Source organism: Phaethon lepturus, unplaced genomic scaffold (assembly GCF_000687285.1).
Source record: "Phaethon lepturus isolate BGI_N335 unplaced genomic scaffold, ASM68728v1 scaffold57033, whole genome shotgun sequence".
Lineage (NCBI taxonomy): Eukaryota > Metazoa > Chordata > Aves > Phaethontiformes > Phaethontidae > Phaethon > Phaethon lepturus.
The window spans coordinates 7084-28408 of record NW_010530949.1 but is presented as its reverse complement, the minus strand read 5'-3'; the positions used below and the strand labels follow the sequence as shown (position 1 = coordinate 28408).

The following is a 21325-nucleotide window of genomic DNA, read 5'->3' as shown; positions in this document are numbered from 1 at the left end:
TAATGCTCACCTGAAGTGTTGAAAGCCTATCGTGTAAATCCTAGAAGTTAAATTTGTATCAGGTGATCCCTGAAGGAGCCAATCCTGCAGTCATGAGTCAGGTTTTCCAGCAAGTTAAAGTAGTTGCAAGACTGGGTTTTGGGATGGTCAGAATTGGAGTATGAGCCTGTTGGTGTGAGACACTCAGAAATATGGTATTTTAATGTTTCTTAACATGCTGGTTACCCTCTTGTCACATACAAGGTACACTGGGAGAGGAAATTGAAAACTTAAGTACTGTTTCTAAATGGCACATCTTAAATGTGTCGCTGCCATATGTCTTCATTTTTTATATATTCTTTCTCTAGCCATACTCTCCTTCTCCTCCCTCCCTTCCCCTGGGCAGAATAAAGGTAGACGTGCTGAAGTACCCAGCAAGCTTGGTGAAGTAGCCCACAGGGAAAATGTATGATGCCTCAGCAGGGCTACTGGCCTTATTATGGTTCAGGAAGTTCTGTGTCCCTGAGTCATCTTGTGGCTGTGGTATTTGTGCCATTCAGTAGCCCTGGGCAACTGAGTGTGTTAGACTCAGGCTGTGCTGTGGGCAAGCTGTATATGCCAGTCTGTCTTGGTAACAGGAATGTAGGTACCTTGTTTTAAGTGAAATACAGTGAGTGAATTTGAAGGAAATTGGGAAAGGAGGACTTGTCAGAAAGGTTTTTTGCTGTTTGTATATGGTGTGATATGTAAGCAGATTTCAGTGACCATAGATTCTTAGGCCTCTATCTAAATTGGCATAGAGAAATAGGATTTTTTTTAATGATATTGGCAGTATTCTAGAGTAAAAATAGCTCCATCTGGGGAGCTATTGCTATAGAATAGTTTCCCAGAGCAAACTGGTCAATCCCTGTGCAGACAAACTGTTTGGAGAATGTTTTTGAGGCAGATCTCAAACCAACCTCTACCCAGCATCTGTGTGTTTGATTCTGTAAGTGTAAGTCCCCCTTTGTAATCGGCATCATGTCCACTCCTTAGCTATCAGCACTGTATGCAACATGACTTGCATTTGTGAGCCTTAAGTCCTGTTTCTGCAGACGTGCATCTCAGCAGCCTTACGAAGTGGTGAACTCCAAGTGTTGCAGCCTCTGGATCACAGAATCTGTCTTTGGGGATGGCTGTACCCTTGAGCTCTCCCACTCAAGTCCTTAGGAATCCATGAGACAGTTACTCCGGGCGTGAAGTTGTGCTTAACGTTCTGTGTGCTTCTTTCTCAACACAGGCGCTTTGATTACCGTCCAAAACCTGATCCTTACTGCCAAGCTCGTTACACCTTCTGTCCCACTGGCTCTGCCTTTCCTGTTATGAAAGAAGAGGATGTCATTGAAGTGTATCGATTACAGGCTCCAGTATGGGAATTCAAATATGGGGACCTATTAGGACATTTGGTAAGGTGGTGGTTTTGTTTGTTAAACAACAAGTTGTAGTGGCAAATTCAGCTGAATTCAACAGCAGGTGTCAAGAACGGGAGCTGTAAGGTTGCGATACGCTTGTGTGGAAGAGTATTGGAGTACATAAGCTAGCTACCTATAAGAACAATGCCCAAACAGCAGTAAGTTTCAAACAGAAGTTACAGAATTCAGCACAGCTAAAGAAAAGAGCATGACCAGCACTCTTGATGGGTTTGTGTATGTTCCTCCATGGAGCTGCATATTAGGAGCATTTTGCATACACACACCATTACATTTTGGGTGTCTCTCTTTTTCTTGATGCAGTGCTAGTGCAGAAAGACATTTATTTGTCCCCTTATGTCAGATGAAATCATAGAATCATCGAATCCTAGAATAGTTTAGGTTGGAAGGGACCTCTAAAAGTCACCTAGTCCAACCCCCCTGCAATGGGCAGGGACATCTTCAACTAGAGCAGGTTGCTCAGAGCCCCATCCAACCTGACCTGGAATGTTTCCAGGGATGGGGCATCTACCACCTCTCTGGGCAACCTGTGCCAGTGTTTCACCACCCTCATTGTGAAAAATTTCTTCCTTTCACCTAGTCTAAATCTGCCCTCTTTTAGTTTAAAAACATTACCCCTTGTCCTATGGCAACAGGCCCTGCTAAAAAGTCTGCCCCCATCTTTCTTATAAGCCCCCTTGAAGTACTGGAAGGCTGCAATAAGGTCTCCCCGGAGCCTTCTCTTCTCCAGGCTCAACAACCCCAACTGTCTCAGCCTGTCCTCACAGGAGAGGTGATCCCTGATCATTTTTGTGGCCCTCCTCTGGACCCGCTCCAACAGATCCATGTCTTTCCTGTGCTGAGGGCTCCAGAGCTGGATGCAGTACTCCAGGTGGGGTCTCACCAGAGTAGAGGAGAGGGGCAGAATCACCTCCCTCTACCTGCTTAGTGCTCACTTAGTGTATTAACTTTTCTGTTGTTAAAAACTTACATATTTGCATGAACATGAGTATCTGTAGTCAGAATGGTGGATCATGGGGAGTTGGTTCCTTTTACAGTTCTCTCTTGAGTGTTATGATCAGTACTGAATTAAAGTCTCCATTCATGGATTCATGCAAATATGGAAGAATCTCAACTTTAGTAATATTTATAGCTATAGCAGTCGCATAATTAAGCTTCAAAGGTCGATCCCTAATGAATAAAGAAATACTAATGAACATGAAATAGCAACATCAAAACCAAGCACACAGGGTAAAAAATGGAAAAAACTATATTTAAAGTTTTCTCAATTGTTAAACTAGGGCTGAATTTATGTATGTATTATACAGATTTTAAAATAAATATTTATCTCATTCCTTTTGTGGCTTTCATTACTAACATTTGTTTCTGGTAACCCAGTTCTGCTCTTTATTTCTTTGCTACCCATGTGAGGTTAAGGATTCAAAAGCTTGAGTTTCTATGGTAAGTATCTGTCTCCAAATAACAGAATTTACAATGAATGGATAGACAAGCATGGAGACAGTGTGACTGATAAAAGTATGTGTGTGATAACAGTCTAATATGTTGTGCATCAGTGCTACTGAATCCAATGTTACACAGGAGCTCCCAAGCGTCTTATCTTCTCTACAGGTCAAGCTGAAGTCAATTTTATGTTAAAGTTCTGACTTCTGAGGCATGTTTTTTTTGCTTTTGCAGAAAATTATGCATGATGCTGTGGGTTTCAAGAGCTCTCTAACGGGCAAAAACTACACAATGGAGTGGTATGAGCTCTTCCAGCTTGGGAACTGCACATTTCCGCATCTCCGGCCTGGCATGGACGCACCATTCTGGTGCAACCAGGGAGCTGCCTGCTTTTTTGAAGGAATAGATGATGCACACTGGAAGGAAAATGGAACTTTAGTTCTTGTGACCACAATATCAGGTAGATTTCAGATGCTTTGGATGGTGCAAATATCAAAATATAGAGACAGCCTTGTCTTCGTGTAAAGCAGTATCTTTTAATTTGTTTTGTAGATTATTTGCAGTGTTAGTCACCAATACTAATTTCAATCTGAAATGCGCTCTCTGCACTTTCTTTAATACAGAAGGGGTATGAGGCTGCTGCCTTTTGAACAACGCACACTGAAGAGTTCTTAAATGAGGGTCATTTGGTGTTGCTGTACAAAAACACTTGAGTCCCTTGAGTGTAAAAATAGCAAAACAGCTTATACACAACCGTAATGGACTCTTTTCACATGGCTTCACCAAAACAAAACCTTCTATTGTGAAGTGGCAGATGACTGCTGAGATAGAAAAAATGGTGAAAATGTGTACATTAATGAGCAAATAAATAAGCCATATTTAGAAATATAAAAAATATTAATCTCTATTTCCGTCTCCCCCATTTTGTGTCATAAAAACTGTGCAGATGTCCCCAGTAATAGGTCTCCGTCATATGTCATAGAACAAAACCAGGATTTACACCTCTAAATACGTAGATGATCACCAGAATAGCTTCCTGGTATATGCTGAACACTGAAATCCTAAAATAAAAAGGTCATTTAAATAAATCTGGTTGATTACTATAGGAATACAGTGAATGACTTACGAACAAAGTCCCCTGAGGACTTGGAAGTTGCATTTTGTGTGAGCAAAACCACTTACTCTCTGAAGTTAGCATAGTGTACAAGGCACAGTGGAGAGTCAGATTACAGCTAGTGTAATGTGGTGCTTTATGATTGCCTGCTTCCACCTTTAGCAGCTTTTCTGGATGCAGTGTCTAGATCTATCCAGTGCTGCTAAGAAATTCTTGGCCGTTCTTTAAGCAATGAAATAAGCGGAGCTGCTTTCCTGTGAGTTTGTAGCTCATGACGGAAGTCTTAGATGCCTGTTATGGTTGGATTCTTTTGTATGAATACCAAGTGAAATATTTTTATACAGTTGTGGAATTTCTAATGCTTCCTGCCTGTGTGGATTATTTAATGCCGAAGAAGGGTGAAGTTACACTGATGCCTTGCGGAGGCATTGTTATGGTCCTCCTTATCTCTCTCGCTTCCTGATTCCATGAAACTTTTAGGAAGGTAGCATCTCTGAGAGTTTTGAATTGTCTGAATTTGACCAGGAATCTGAAAGTTACCGTGGAAGAGAGTGAATGGATGCAAGCACAGATGGACAGCATCATGAGATGAACTTGCTTCCTTCAGAGCAGGCAAAAAAGCATCCCATCTAGTGGGAGAGGGCTTTAACATGTGAGACGACTGCATCCTCTATGCCCTTGTGAGATCCTGTAGAGCTGTTTGTCAGCAGTATCAGAGACCACAGTGAAGCAATCTCATTTTCTTTTAAAGGCCATCAGCCAGGTTAATGTTACTTAGGGGTATGTTTCTTCTGTGGAAATAGGGCAGGAATATCCAAAGTCTGATTTCTTGATTGTCTAGGCATCTTCCAACAGATTGTCATGGAGCCATGCATTAACCTGTAATATTTTTGTTTAATTTAAGACATTAATGTCAGAATGTCATATTAAGTTCATTTTAATCTTGTTAGGAGAGACAAATCCTTTTCAGTAACATACCTTACAGAATGCACACTAGGAAGCTAATCTGCTAGGAATTGGAGAAGATAAAGGGGAGCTTCAAGCCCATCTACGGTGTATAGCAAGTACAGGTCTTGATATAGATTTAGTGACTTGCTGTTTTATTAAACCAAGTCATGGGTGATTAAAAAAGAAAGTATCCAACATTTTCACTAAACAGAATGATTGTTATGTTTACTGTGAAGCTCAAAAGCTGTTAAGTGTGAAGAAGAGTTATAATGGGGTAGCCTAGGAGGTGAATGTGCAGAACTTTAGTCCTCTGAGGTAGTAACTTGCACACATGCCTTACCTTAGGGTAAGTGTGAGGTGTATTTACTCTCTGACAAAGAGTAGATCCAGCAACCTGGACGTTTGCAGCTTGTTGGGTGGGAGGATGTGTGGCATGCAGTGCTCTTCATTGGTCTTGATGAATGCAACGTTGCAGTGAATTCAGAATGTGAGAGGCCAGTTGTTGTGTGCAGGGTGGTGTGAGTGACACAGACCTGTCTGCCTGCCACTCCTGAACTGCAAGGTAACTGCTGCCAGTCTCTCGCCTTGCAACAGTCTTGCCGATCTTTCAGCAGCTACCAAGCACAGTTGCTGTACCCACAGCAGTGACGCTTGCAGCTAAAGAGAGATCATTGCTTGGAACGCTGTCGCAATTGCAAGCTGTCATTTCACTGTGTCTTCTGACGTATTACACAAGAAGAATCTGCAGAATTTGGTCATGCTATGAATGTGAGGTGCTAGATGAATCTGAATCTTAGATGGTTGTACCCCATGCTGTGACTGAGGAAAGACAGGGTGGGAAGGTCTAGGCTGACGTACAGTGCTAGGACTGGGAAAAAAAAAAAGAAAAAAAAAAAAAGAAAAAAAAAAAAGGGAGAAAAATTAGCCCTGTGCCTCAGCTCTATTTTGGAGAGGCAGATGCATCACCTGTAGGGAGCTACCAGAGAGATGAGCTGAATTAGAGATGTCTGTCGTCTTCCAGCTGTGAAATCACCATCACCCAAATACTCCAAACATATATTCTAAATAAAAAAATAATCCTCAAGGTCTTCAAGTTTACTGGTCTTCACATCCCACTCATATCGTTTGGCTTAGTTCAACTTTGCTGGCTGAGAGACTGCTAAAACGGCAGGGTGTCTCAGTCTGAAGTGACACAGGTTTCTTTTGTGGAGAGATATGAAAACTTCTGCCCTGGTTTGCTGAATTTAGTCAAAACTTGAGGAAGTGCAGAAACTGGTGAGCATTTTGTCAGCATCTCTTGTAGATTGTACTACCTGCCCTGTTTGTCTACACAGATAAAACAAAATGAGAGGTGTCATGATTCTCTGATGTTTGGATGTTCTGGCATAGCAGCAGGAAATGGGGCAGAAAAAGGAATTACAGTTTAAATAACTTACCCACTGAATAAACTAGATTTCCAAGTATGTCTTCTCCCTCCAGCCTAAGTCTTGTGCCTTTGTATGGCTAGGTAATGTTGTAGGAAACTTTTGAAGGGAGACAAACCTTGAAATAGATGGAAAATATTTTGAGTGCTGTATTTGTTACCCTGTCTCTGTAATACTTATTTTTATCTCTTACAGGAACCATGTTTAATGAAATGGCAAAATGGGTAAAATACGACAACGAGACTGGCATTTACTATGAGACCTGGACAGTACAAGCAAGTCCTGACAAACAATCTATAGTATGGTTTGACTCCTACGAATGCTCTAAATTTATCTTGAGAACGTACCAGAAGCTAGCTGACTTAGGAGCTGTATTTAAGACGACACAAACAAACTATACTAGCATAATTTTATTCAGTGGAGAACCTATCTATTTGGGAAATGAAACATCTATTTTTGGACCTCTAGGAAACAAAACATTGGCAGCAGCTATAAGAGACTTCTACTATCCATTCAAACCTCATCGGACAGTTGGAGAGTTTTTTGTGGATCTTTTAAAAATAATTGATCGTGTCATCTTGAATCAACAGTTTTACCTCTTCTACAACTTGGAATACTGGTTTTTACCTATGAAGTTCCCTTATCTCAAAATAATTTATGAGGAGGTCCCTTTACCTATTGGAAGCAAAACATCCTTCGGTGTGTAATTGCTTAGTGAAGAACCAGACTTGCCCTTATGCCAGAATACCCTAAGGATTGTGGAGCGCTACCATAATGGTATTAGTGTTCTGTGTTTCACTGCTAACTGTAAAAGTTGTGTTGGGAAGGCTTTGCTAGACCACATGAAAGACTATGCCTCCTTTTTCTTATTACCTGCATAATACGTTCCTGAATGCTTCACCATCTCTGACTTGGCCAGCTTCTGTGTAACCATGGACACCTGCTGCCTGAAGGTAGGCTGATATGGCTCCTCTTGACTAAATTCTGCAGTGCTGGAGGGTGAATGGGAGGCAGCCCGCCTACTCTGGTCTCGGGCACTCTCCATATATGTGGCTACACAGCGACAGATAGGACCTGGCCACCAACAGAGATGGGACACAAGCGTTACAAGGACCTTCTGGTCTGACCAGCTCTTCTGATGTGTGTGTTGGAGCTAACAAATCTGAGTGCCTGGGTGCGCCCAATTCTCTCAACGTGTGCCTTAGATTGGTGTTTCTGTATTTCTTTGGCTTGTACAATTGGGACCTATGAACTGTTCTCTGGTTCATGAAGTAGGTGTTCAGCAGCGTGGGAAGGGGCAGAGAATGTATCAGAATGGTGACATGGGTGGTATCTTGTCACCATTTTGCTTCCTTTACCTGCACTGTAAACACAACACAGGTGGCTCTTCCTAAGACTTGTGTGTGAGTTTTCTAGCACAGATGGAAGGCAAACAGCCTGTTTTGATGTCAACTTTGATGCCTAACTGCAGTCTTCTAGCAGTCTCCTGTCTTAAAGTCTACTTGAGGCTTCAATTAGGTCCGTTTCGTAGAAGTCGTTTATATTCCTTTTGCATTTCTTTAAAAAGAATGGAATAAGCAATGACAGTTTGTGGGGTGTCAAAGTCACAGTTAAAAATCAGTGCTGATCACAGATTTGCCTGTAAAAAGAAGCTTCAGCCTCTTACTGGCAGTGATGTTTGCGGTCATGGTGTTGTGCCAGCTGCAGTGTCCTTTAATCCTGTTCCTGACTGCCTAGAGCAGCTTGGCAGCTAGTTCCCTGTAAACCCAACTGACCAAAGCCAAGGGAACGCTGGCTTTCTGGACAAAAAATGGCTTTTCTGCACAAAAAACACCATCTGCAGCAGCATAATCATCTCTGTCCACTGCTCACTTTTTTTTTTTAAACCAGTTGCAGAATGAGTAGCACTCCTGCAGAGGTTATTACTGTATCATGGCTAAGTAGTAACACAGGAAACCAACTCTGCAGTTTCATTTGGTTTGAGCCAAGTTAATAGTCTGCTGCAGCCAAAGAGGGGAGTACACAGTGATTTGACTCAAAGCATAAGAGTGGCAGAAAATTGACCTTGTATTAAAAAGTCACTAAAATTAATTAGTTGAATTGCATTATCATGTAATGTGATAAGAATGAGCGGTAGTGTGAGAAGAAATAGGTGATGAGAGCACCTCTGTTCTGCAGAGGAAAGCTGCTAATTAGTTCCACTGTTACGTGAAGCTTCATCTTCTACCTCAACTTGAAAGACACTACTCTTTGCAGCCGAAGTCACAAGCCCTTGCTTTGACTGGTTGAGGTTCAGCTTCTTTAGATTACCCACCAAGAAGGTAATCTAGGAGGCACTAGGGAAGACAAAGGGGAGAAACAAGCCTGTCTTCAGAAGGTACGTTCTTGTTGATGCATTTTTTTTATGATTTTTGAAAACCTCAACATTCTTGAATCCACATTTGTCTTCTCAGGAAAAAGCCTCAACCTCAAAACCAGTGTCCAAAGCTCTGAAGGGGAAGTAGGATCATGGAACCAAACCAGTAGAAGCCCCAAAAGCTTCTTCTCTAGCATTTGCTAAAAAGCTTCTAGAATTGAGAGACCTTTCAGAGCCTGAAGCGGATGCCATGGCAGGGTAGGTCGTGCTCCCTCCTTGCAGAGTAGACCTCTCTGCTCAGCCTGACAGTGCCGTTCGTTCACTGTACAGTACTTCCTTGTCTTCACACGGGACCTAGGCAGCCTGTGCACCAAAGTCATTATTTTCCCCTAATAGTTGGAGTTTTTTGTGATGCATAGAAGAGCCTTACAGAACTGGAAGTGCCAAATCCTGAAATAGATGGCTAATGGAAGCTGAATCCTACATGTCAAAGCTGCCTTATGCAGCTCCCAACAATCAGAAAGATGGGTGTTTGTGGACTGGTAATATCTAGAGAGGTTATACAAGAAGGTAAAAACCTTCATGATTATTAAAGAGCTTGATCAAAAATAGTGTATGCCTGTATGAAAGAGGTAATCCCTTTTTAAGTCTGTGGTCAAATGTAACTTCATGATTCTATCAGTAAAAGTTTATAATAACCTGGGATTTTTGTACCTAAATAACACCTCTTCTCCCTTTTCCTATTTCATCTGTACAACCCCACTTAATTTAGCATGTTTTACTCTAACCCTAATACTCTGGATAGTACAGGGAGTTGCTTTGAGGAGGAACAGCTACATCCTAGCATGTATTAGTTGCAAGTTGGAGGACAGTAAATTTCTGGCAACAAAAAAAGATGAAGACAACTGGACAGTTTTGTCAAGGGTACTGCATCCCTTCCAGGCAGAAGCAGAAAGAAGCAGCCCTTTGAAACAGAATCTGTGTGTGTGTTCAGCAGTAGGTCACACTGGCAATCATTTGACAATTCCTTCATGCAGCCATGTGCGTTTGCAAGTCTGTTCTGCACTTCGGAAGAAAGAGGAACTCTATCTTCAGTCCAAAGGTACTGATTATCAATGGGGTTGCCCTTTCTTTAACACACATTAGTTCCTTCTGGGCACAAGTGTTGGGGAGAGAGCCCCTTGCTTTTCTTTGCTTCTCTCAGTTTGGGAGTTTTTCTTCAGAACCTTAAAAGCCAACTCTTCAGGCTGAATGCACAGCTGGGTGGGAATAAACTCCACCAGCGCAAATAGCAATGCTGGAAGAGGTGGAGTTGTTGAAGTTGCCTAATTACTGTGCTGGAAAGAGTTTCATTGGCGTTTAGAATGAAGTTATCAAGTGCAGTGCTCTCTTGTAGGCAGAATCCAGAATTCTTGAGTTAGGCCTATAGAGTTAGATCCAAAATAGCACTGTAGTGATGAGTAGGCTACTTCTGTGTAGACGACACTTTTGCTACTTAAAAAGCAAACGTTTATGGTATCTAACAGCTTCTGTACTCCTGATGATCTTTCGTTATTGTTTGTGCCTGAAAACTGCCCATCTGCCTCAAGCATTTGAGGTGGACATATTCCGGCTGAAAGTCACACTTCAGTCCCCTGCTGAAAGGGGAGCAGAAATATTAGGATCACACCTAAAGTTCTGCTCACAACCAGCTGCTATTAACGCTTTGCCTGATGGTAGGAACCAAGGGACTGTCGTACCTGCTGGGCTTGAGGATAAACTACTTTCTTTTTTACTCATCATTGAATAGGTCATATATAGGTGAATAGGTCATTGAGTCATGACTTACTTATGCTTTGAATACAGGAGTTATTGGTCACTGTAGACTGCTTGGTTCTGCTCCCTGCTTCTCTGCATCTTGCAGTTAAAGGTAAAAATACACAATCATTCTGTAATGTGAAAAAATTTGAAGTCTGCACAGTGGCCTTGTGCTAAGCTGCTTAATTTTCGTACAACTGAGCTACGCAGGGCTGTAGCCTGCACTTCATCCCAGGAGGGCTTTCAAGCAAGGCAGTTCCTGGCTTGTCATATATCCAAGGTCAAATAGAACATGCAGCTCCTGTACCTCAAAGAGCCATGCAATGAAAATAGCTGGTACAAATGCTTTCTTGCCTTCTTCCGCACAAACCCGCTCACAAGGCATCACAAGAGTCCTCCTCCTTACTGACATGGCAAAGCCTGACAGCTGAGCTTCATACAGGACTCTACCAAAATGGGAAATTATTCCATCATGTTGCAAGACTGGCAGGAACAATTTTTCCCTCTGGAAGGGGCAAAGCTGTCCCAGTTCCTCAGGATTTTTGCAAGGAAGTACCAGGAGGACTACAATCGAAAGCACACCACAGTCTCCATTTCAAAGCATGTGAGCTGCAGCAGATGTGATCCTACAATAGAAACCTAACAAAAAGGATGAACAGGTAGACATACATACAGAACATCTAAGGTTAATTGTGGCTTCACTGTCCTAGTTTTGATACTATTAAACTTCAATCAGATCTCCAAGGAGCTTGTTTCTACAGCACCTGTATTTTAGGAAAATTAATTTACAGTTTGTACTCTGAACTACAGACTCTGAAGTTCAAAGGCTCTTTAAGATTATGCAGTTTTCCTCATTAAATCCACACTCTAGTTTTATATACAGCAGCAGCAGTTCTTTTTCACACTTTCACATGCAACCAACTATAGACCAGCCAGAGATGAAGACAGATCTCTCTGAAGTAATGCTACAGAATTCAGGTTTTAGTCAGGCCTACTTCAAATACAAAGAGGCCCAGTTGAACCTTGCTTTAAGTTCACAGGAAATTAATTTGGTGCACATCAAACTTTCAACAATTGGAATAGATACAGCTGATTTATACCTATGTAGTTAGATCAGTTTGCAGAACACTTGTGAAAGTTCCTGACTAAAAATCCCTAAAAAACCCACTTAAATTCAGAAGTTTGTAGTTTTAGGTAAATTGCAGGAAACTACAAAGTTAATGTAAGCAGCTGCTCTTCAATTACCTTTTCACATTTGATACATTTTACAGTAAGCTAGCATAACTGGCCAGGATTACCCCAGCTGTTTGACTTCAACAGCTTTTTCAAGAGTCATTTTATATCCAAAAGCTGAAGTCATGTAGCACTTGTGCTCAGAGTAAGATTTGCCACTGCACACATTAACAACTCCTACCCAAAAACCAACCATGCCAACACTGGATTACCTTCTTCTGAGAACACGAAAGAAAGGTGAACTCAGGGGTAAAAATGACATTACACAGCTGTGAGACACCCATGTTTCATATTTCTAGTGAACTTCACAACAGCCTATGGTACTCGTTACTACCAGTGTCACAGGTTTTTAAATTTTTAAAGAATTACTCATTTTTTCTAACACGTGTAGAAAGCAAAATAAGAATTGTGCAAGATTTATTAAAAAGGAGCATTGTAGCTTTTCCTGAAGCTGCTTGGAATACAGGCTTGCCTGGGAAGTTTGTTTTATAGCTGGATTATTTAAGGTAAGGATGCTGTAATTGGCTTGATGTATAAAAACTGCCAACCATCAGCGGAAGAGGCAACTGCTTTTGGGCAGCTCCCTTACCCTTTGATTGGCATTTTGATAACTGGTACAACACTGCGCTGCATGTACAAAGGACTGTTTCAAGTCTGTGCCCCAAGGTGGAGACCTTCTTAGAAAAGGCTGGGGAAAGCAGTTCCACCACGACTCCGCCTAAAGCCTTCACCTGCTAAGATGTTCCCCCACCTCAGGATGTGACGGCAGTCTCTCTGTAGGAAGCAGAACGCTGGGTTTCAAAGACGTGAATTCCAGAGGCGAGGGAACTGGGGCATTTAGGTTGCATCTTGCCTTTCGGTTATCCACGCTACCACAGCGGTAAGCGACAGACCAACTTACCTTGCTAATGTCAGGATACCAGCAGTCAAGGGCCAAGTAGCTGCATTACTAATGAGATTACTTCAGACATTAATTTAGTGAAAACACATCCTCTTCTCCAGATTAGTAGTGTTAGTCCACCTTTATCACACAGGCAATTCCGAGAGTCAGAATATAAAAAAAACCCCAAACACTGAGCTTTTTTACTTTTACAGACTAAATGTATTGACAAATTTTATACAAATAAAAGCAAATTAAAGTATTACATTAACAAATTCTAATACAAAAAAATGCATATTTCATAAAATGCGATTTTTAAATCAAAGGTCTACAGAACCGTACAACTCTCCTATACAGATGTCCAGTCCGCTGAGAAATGTTTGCTCAAAATACAGTTATGAACTGTATTACACTTAAACTATACATTTGGATAAACATTACTGAAATCAGAAATAAAGAAAATCTATTGATCACACCTTTCAAACACATTCAGCAGTCACATGAATACTTTAGTGTTACCAATCAAAAATGGAAAAGAGAAAATAATGTAACTGTTGGCGGTAAGAAATGAAGTCACAAGCCACATCCAGATCACAGGCAATATGTTGCCTACACCACTTTACAGACTAAAAACTTTCTTTAATAAAACTGATTTACCAAATATTCAAAACAAAATTTTGCCTATTGCTCTACTTCACGCAAATTTACTGCTTTTAGGTTTTTAAATATTATGAAGTGATCAAACTACCTGAATTAAAGGTATACAAAATGATCAGCTATCAAACATTCACTTTATACATAAACATTTCTGGAACAGATTTACAGTATACAATAACTAGTTTATACAGCTTAAGCAACTGTTACAATGTCATTTCTCTCAAACTGAAAGCAGCCAACAGGTCTAAGATTTTGTTAAAAGGTTCTTGGTCACCGTCCAGATTTTAACCTTCTTGTCTCACATAGTTCCCATCCATGTCATAGCATTTAACACTGCAGGGTTCATTTCATAAACTGTGTATTATTCCACTTAACCGTATGCTGCAAAACTGGTTACTGTGCAAGAAAAGCTCATTAACTCCATTGTGTTTTTAAATACAATGTATCTACATTTTTCCCCAGAATGCTTTCGCTTCCTGAGCTAGACATAAAATACCTTAAAACAGGTTTAGACACAGATCTGAGACGCCATGAGCAAGCTACATTAAAATGCATAGAGGGAAATAAAAATAATAATAATAATAATAAAAAAAAAAATCACACCACTTTTGGTAGCTCGCACGACTATCTGTTTGCATACATTTTAGATGGATCTAATAATCTGTTGAGGAAGGTAGCAAACTTAGTATTTTAATTACCTAAACTATATTATTGTGTATTGCTCTTGCCTTTTATAACTTTTATATAAAAGAACATGTGTATTTCACAGCCTACTAAATGTTCCTTATAATCCTGTCACCTAGGTGACTGGATTGAGGAACGCTATAGTCTGCAACAGAAGCATGCAATTTCAGTGGGGTTTTGTTTGTTTTTTTAGGATCAAATCTGATCATGTTCTAGTATCTAAATCAAAGAAGGACAGTATATTAAAACTGGTATTTTGCAGGTACATTTCAGTATTTTACATACTTTTTTTATTTCCGTAGAAGTTTGAGGTCATTCAGTGAAAAAGAACACATTTAAAACAGAAAACAGATTTTTGTTTGGATGAAAAGAGGTTTTTGAGCCATCCATGATTTCTATTTTTGAATTTGGATTTCATAAATCATTTTCTGAATGAGAAATTAATTTTCTAATCAATGAAGTCACTTACAGTAAAAACTATAGTATTAAATAGGCTTATACAGTAAATTGCAATATGGTAAGCTTGGGTTTAAGGTGCTATTTCATCCGCCCTGAAGTCTCACAAGGACTTTACCACGTGGGCATCATGTCCGGGAACCAGACTCTACCAAGATGCTTTGAAACCTCCCAGTGAATCTGCTCCAAGCTGTATTTCTGATCAGGAATCAAAACTTCCTCCATGATAGAAAGCTGAGAGAGACGACCCCCACACATCTTCACGAACTCCACGAAGGCACTGCAAGAGACTTCACATTCTCCTAGGCCAACGGCCGACAGATACTTGCAACGTTCTGCAATACGGATCAGCTCCTCATCCAGTGGCCGCAATCCATTGGCGCACACCACCAGTTCAACTAACCGAGGACACGTCATCCCAACGCGGCCAAGTACATCTTTGCTTACTGATCTTCCAAAGTAAAGGTGAGTGACAGGTATTTCGTAACGAAAGAATGGGTCAAACTCTTCTTCGTACAAGAAAAAGTACATTACTAAATTTACTTTAGGAGAATGCTTGATGAAAGCGTCCCAGCTGCTCTTCTGAATCGTGTGGAACTGAGTCTGTCCAGGATTTTCACTGACAACATCAATGCGCAAGTGTTCTAGCCTGACGTGTTTTTCAGAAGACAAAGCAAGCAGAAGCTCATCACTCAGCAGATGGTAGTTCAGCGCCAATTCACGTAAACCATGACACTGGTCAGCCACGCAAAGGATACCTGGGAAAGGGGATTATTATGGAAGGGGTTACACAGATAAATATACTAATAACTGAACAAGAAAAATAAACAAAGTCACTCTTACATCTCTCAAGAGGGTGCAAAGACCATGTATTTCAACATGCAATCTAGACCTGAGATCAAAGCAAAATTGTACCAGACAACCAGAACATGTATCTTTTTCACATAAGCATAGTCTTGTGACTTCGTACCTACACGGTTAAGATACATGTACACTATGCTACTCCATCGTTGTTTTGTTAGGGAAACATAAAGAAGTTAACACATTGCACTGTTTACTTTCCTGTGGTAGTTGATTCTCATGTGACAAACATAAAAAGCAAGACGTTTCTGCTCTCTTGTAATGCCACATATACTCAAATTCATTTTTGTAAAAGGGGTTTACTCATAATAAAAGTATTTCCCTAGCCTGCTCTGGAAGAACTGCTGTCCTCTGTGGCTAACAAAGCAGCCACGAATGACATCTGTCACCTGAGGAAAGCAAATGTAAAACGAATGCTGGATTTTAATTAAATACAGAAGTTGCTGCTGTCAGTATATGTTCTTTCTAGCAGAGTATAAATATTTAGATTTTGAAAAGCAACAGCAGAGAAGAGGGAAAACACTAAAAATTGGGAGCAGTAATTCCTAGAACAGTGATTTTCATCCTTTACCTTTAATGAGTCAATGTAACCTGCTGCTCATGGAAGACAACGACATTAACAGAAATAATTCAGTTCAGTCTATAAGGTTTCCACTCATCCCATTTCCAGACAGAAGCAGTGGTACCGTGCTGGTAACAGTATTAAAGAAAAAAAAAAAAAGCACTGCTTTTTTTAGTGCATACAATCCTCTGCATTTCATGGGACCCAGAAAACTGCGTGAAATTCAGGATATGGTCTTTCTATTAATAGAGGAGATGAGAACATCACTTTTAATATGGAACTGAAACACCTGAGCTCAATACACTATAGCTTGAGGCAATGGGAAGAAGTAGAGAGAGAGAGCAGTTATTTAAAGATGCAGTTATTAAACTCAAAAGCCTATAATTGAGCCTAAAAAACTTCCTTTAAAAAAATTACTGTAAAATTATTGCATTGCATGAATATATACGCCAAAAAAAGTATGTACTTTCTACCTGAGGATCTGCAAGAACACATGCATCAGAAGCTCTTCTAACTACATCAAATACTGTCATTTCAAATATAAAAAGTTTGTTAAATAGATTTTAAAAAGCAGAATTTAGGTAAACAGAATTTTAACCCAACTCTTATTGCAACTATTTCCTGTAAAATCAGTTTGTATATATAAGCCTGCTCATTATTGCACTCAGGGAGGGGGTGGGGGCATGGTATCCCAGATGAAATAAAAATCCAGGATTTTTTTTTTTTTTTTTAAATTTGGAGTACAAAATTAGAACAACCAAGTATAACTACAAACTTGCATATACCTTCTACACATTCCAGAGATCATTTCCTGTCCTTAAATCATAACAAAGTTATTCTTGCAGCAGTAAGGGCTACTATGACCACTCCATTTAAGCAGACTGAGGCATGTTGCTTCATAATACCGCTTCATAGTATTTTAAAGAGAGTGTATCCTGCATATAGAACTGACAATGACTACAGCCTAGATAGTGACAGGAGGGCCTGCCTGGAGCCTGTGCTGCCAGGGTTACATTCACAGAATATCCCTAGGCGCTGCCTCTGCCTTTGTGGCACCAAGAGGTAAATCGCTCTGATATCATACAGCATAGATTTGCATCAAAAAAAACCCTCTACTAAACTGCTGATGCAGACACACCCTACATCCATGCTTCTCCCCTACCCTCCAAAGAGAAGCAACCCTCCCACCCTTGAGGTGGAGCAGCTTTTACAGAAATGCTTTCAGCTCCCTCTGTGCCAACAGCTAATATTTCAGGTAATAAACAACAGTACATCAATGTGGATTTTTAAATAACCATTATTTTGTTTCACAAGGTACTGCTGCAGTTCTAATGCAAGTTAAAGTTCAGAGGGGAAACAGCAAGCAGAAGAAACTTCAGAGCTGTTCACAAAGATGAGAAATACACCACTGCCTTTGTTTCTCCAGCTCAAACCCAAACATGCCTCTTTATGTCTGTACAGTAACTTTTTGAAGCAATTCACAGTTTGATATCTTTTCCCTTTATCCCCACAGTAGTGGAATCTCTCTTGCACTACTTGCATTACTCTCTGTCCTTCAATAACAAAATCCTTAAGAACTAATCTAGTACTGAATGCTACTCCCACCCTGCAAATTGCAATGTGAAGGCATGTTACACAATTTTAAGTGCATCTATAAGTAATTAGTTTTGCATAACTCATGGCCCTTTTGGTTCAATTAAAGTTGGCTGGTGAACATTTTGCTGGACAAATCTGCTGCAAAACAAACCTGCATTTTCAGGACTTCTTCATACAAAAGCAAACAAAAGGTTTTGTTCGGGAGCTACACACCTGCAAAAGGTATTAAGTTTGTGTTTTGTTATCACTACAGCAACAAGCCCTCTGCTACACTATCATCTTCCCCACATATGAAGAGTCCTGCTGGTGTATTTTACATATAATATACCTAATATTTAGAGTTGCAATATATTTGCATGAGGAAAGCTATGGTGACTACAGCAGTTTCTACTTATCCTCACTAGAGGAATTTAACTAAGTTGCCAGCAACTCATTTATAATTCCTCTTCCATTTTTCAGTGCAAAACTGTAAGTCTTAAGTTGACAGGCTGTGAATCAACCTTACACTTGACGTGCATTGCATAGATCTTCCACAAACATTAATTCTATGAACTTCAACGATCTGAGTGCTTTCATTCTGATACAAGCTGGCTTCATTCTGCTGCAAACACCCTTAAGAGTGTTAATGAAGTATGTTTGGTAATCGCATAAGTTCTGCACAGCTCAGTCTCATCTCCCCTTTTTTAATGCTGTCTGCACTGATCCTCCAGCAAAAGATTAAACTTCTTTCTGTCAGTATGACTAAACCAGCATCTTCATAATCCATGACACTGCAACACTCAAAACCCATACATAATGAGCTGCGGAAAAGGAACTCACATTCCAAAAAGCTTAGTTATACTGGAATACTTGAATACTTACTGCAGAAGTAGTACACCATCAAGTCAACACATACTCTTTTAAGTTCCACAAGATGTTAGTTACTTGTCCAGAACAGACATGCACTATTTTATTATTAGCTCAGTAGTCACACCGCAAGTGGTGGGATGGATGGATAGACCACCAGTTGAATTAGTATTTTATTCATTGACAGTTGCTGTAAGTACCACATTCATCCTCACTCTCACGCCACCCCTATTTTTTCCAGAGGTGTACTGGGTTTCACACAGAATTGAATGCATACATTTAAAAAACAAAACAAAACAAAACATAATAGCTTACCAGCTGGAGAGACATGAGGACAACTGCTCATTTTCAACAGTTTGAGCGTGTCACTGTTGTTAGCCACTAGCACTTTGAGAGATGGATCATCTACTGGTGTATCGTCAATCTTAAGTGAAGAGAGGGATTTGGAGTTTACGAACACCACTGTCAGTGCAGAAATAAAGTGAGACTGGGGAAAAAAAAAGTCTGAATGTAACAATAGTATTTGAAATAAAAATCTCAATGGTTTTACACTGTACACAGCAGTCCTAGTTTTCTTTTAGTTATTGACAGCATTTGCTGAAAAAGCATTCATTGTGTATCGCATAATTAAAATTGAATACTAAATTGGGCATATTTTTGATTAGAGGAAGTATAATCATTTTTTGCTATCAGTCTATGTATTTGGCAAATCAGAATGTTTAACCTTTAAATATAAACCAAGACTCTGACCCAGGACGATTCACTACACAAGCTTAAATCTATAGGAAGACCACAAGCAAAGAGAAAGCCTACAAACTCTAATTTTGAGGATAGTTTGCAAGTGGCACTCCAAGAGAAGCATCCTCTAGAACAGCAATTTCCAGGTGGTGAGCTGTGCTGCATTGGCGAGATACAAACATAGGCAAGAGTGGCGACCCTGTGCTGTTAAGATGTGCCCAAAGCCAAATGGTGCTACTGCCTGCCTACCACCCACAGAGAGTACTTAGGGTTTGAATGGATTTATCTTGGAATACTACTGGAGCAGTACAAACAGAGCCAAGGAGCAGGTGATCAATTAATTACTGATAAAGCAGTATAGATAATGTAGGTCCAGTGCTCAAGGTTGCTCCTCAGGATTTTTATGTACCCACTGAAACTTACCAGTAAAGACAGAGCCCAAGAGACCTTAACTTGAGAAACACAGACTAAGGAGCAGGTACAGCAGTACTTGCAGAAAGCATTGGTGGTATAAAGGAAGTGAATAACTAGGTTATCTTCATGATTTCTTACAAAACTGACTGAATAGAAGACTTAAAAAAAGTACTTCCTCCACGCACTACATCAAGTATCCCATAAAATTACCTACTATGATTTCAATACTGTTTCACTCTGAGCCACATGCACATGTAGAATCCTGCAGTTACATGAGAGAAGGCCTGGCAACAGTGTTCACTCATTCTTATGTGGTATGTTTGTGGTTTTTGCTAAAACTCACACACAATTAAATTTTGAGCAGGAACTAATATAACAAACTGTCAAAGTCAGTTCATGCAAACGGAAACAGAAAGTTCAAATCAGAAGCATTACGCATTTTGGCTTTAGGGACACTCCCAAATATACTGACAATATACTGACTATATATGTTATGTACAGAAGAAAAGGTGGTTTAATAGTATTTCTACTTTGCATTCCAAAATCGTCAGTACTGTGGTTTTATTCTCTGTATTTAGAATGTATTTCCCTTCACTAAGGCTGTTAAACAGAAAGGCAAAGAAAGTTAACCACATTTACAAAAACAGGTAACTGTTTTCAAATGTAATTTGAAGAGCTAATGGAATACAGGCAATATCCCAAAATGTAAAAGCTGGTGATTTAATGTCTTTTCAATGTCACCACATATGCAGCCTATAGTACGAATCTTTAAAAGATTCACGTAGAGTGTGCTTAGTGAAAAGACTAGGCAACACAATGCTAAATGTGATTTACAAATATTTGCCAGATGTCACATTACTTGAAATCAGAAGAGCAATGATGAAGATAATGCAAAGTAATTCAGACCTCCTATACAGTCTGATAAAATAGTTGTGTAGTGTTAGCTATTTTTCAGATTGATTTATCCCTGCCTGCTTCTCACCCAATGGGCCTGTTACTAACTGCTTCCCACAAGAACACAATCATGGTCCAATTCAATTTTTTTAGTTTCATTAGTGGTCTAAGAAAATTTTAAAATCATTGTTGGTCCCATATGCCAATGACAATATTATTGGAGTGGTAAACTTCAAAAGGCGAATTATGCCTAGAGTTGATTTTGGCTCATTGTGAATATATTTTTTAAAGGAACAGATTAGGAACATTTTCTAAAGGAAGAGATTAGTGAACCTATTAGGAACAAAAAAAGGAAGCCTGTATTTCAGAAGCCTTGAAGCTGAATAAGACCATTTGACTACAAATAATTATTCAGCAAGCTGAATAGGACCATAACATATCCCTCCAGTGAAAACCAAGAGAGCCAAAACAGCATTCAGATTAAGAAAGAAAACAATATGGAAGAGCTGAAAGGACAAAGCATTTCTAACACACTGAGAGTGTGGATTGTTTTCACTATGTTCATGCTTTCTTACAGTCATATCTCAAAGCACATCAAAAAAGGAAAAAAAAAACCCATACAAAAATAGTTAAAGATCTGAAAAGCCTCTTTGGAAATTAAGGATTTAAAAGTACATATTCAACAGAACTACATGACGTAGCTGTGATCACTGCCAAGGATAATAATTGATAATCCTTCTGTAGCTAACCTTGCTTAAACCCTATAGCCTACTTCCTTCCCTGAGGCTGTCCCTAGTTCTTCTTTGTCACCATCAGCAATGACATCACCAAGATCCAGCTAGTAGTCTATTTCTATCTGGCCCTTTGCATACATGTGGACTGGATTCAAGAATTGAGGCTGTGAGGTATCCACGTTGTTCCTGCCATAGAACAAGCAGCCCATGTTACCCCAACCACTCTCCTGCTCCTCAGCAACA

At 39.9% G+C, this 21325-nt stretch overlaps 2 protein-coding genes across 2 annotated transcripts in view; one reads left to right on the top strand and one right to left on the bottom strand.

Moving 5' to 3' along the window:
- Nucleotides 1–1258: 1258 nt before the first annotated feature.
- Nucleotides 1259–7126, top strand: CLN5 (ceroid-lipofuscinosis, neuronal 5; the record flags this gene model as incomplete). The annotated part of the gene is made up of 3 exons (XM_010284389.1): nt 1259–1424; nt 3123–3348; nt 6570–7126. Coding segments are annotated over 3 exons (904 nt in total), but the record flags the coding sequence as incomplete, so codon positions are not given.
- A 7425-nt stretch (nt 7127–14551) lies between these two features.
- Nucleotides 14552–21325, bottom strand: part of FBXL3 (F-box and leucine-rich repeat protein 3) — a 10281-nt gene continuing 3507 nt past the window's right edge. Inside the window, exons 3-4 of the mRNA XM_010284388.1 lie at nt 18618–18789; nt 14552–15195 (exon numbers count right to left, since the gene is read on the bottom strand). Coding sequence (XP_010282690.1) covers nt 14552–15195; nt 18618–18789 — 816 coding nt within the window. The remainder of the gene's footprint in view (nt 15196–18617; nt 18790–21325) is intronic.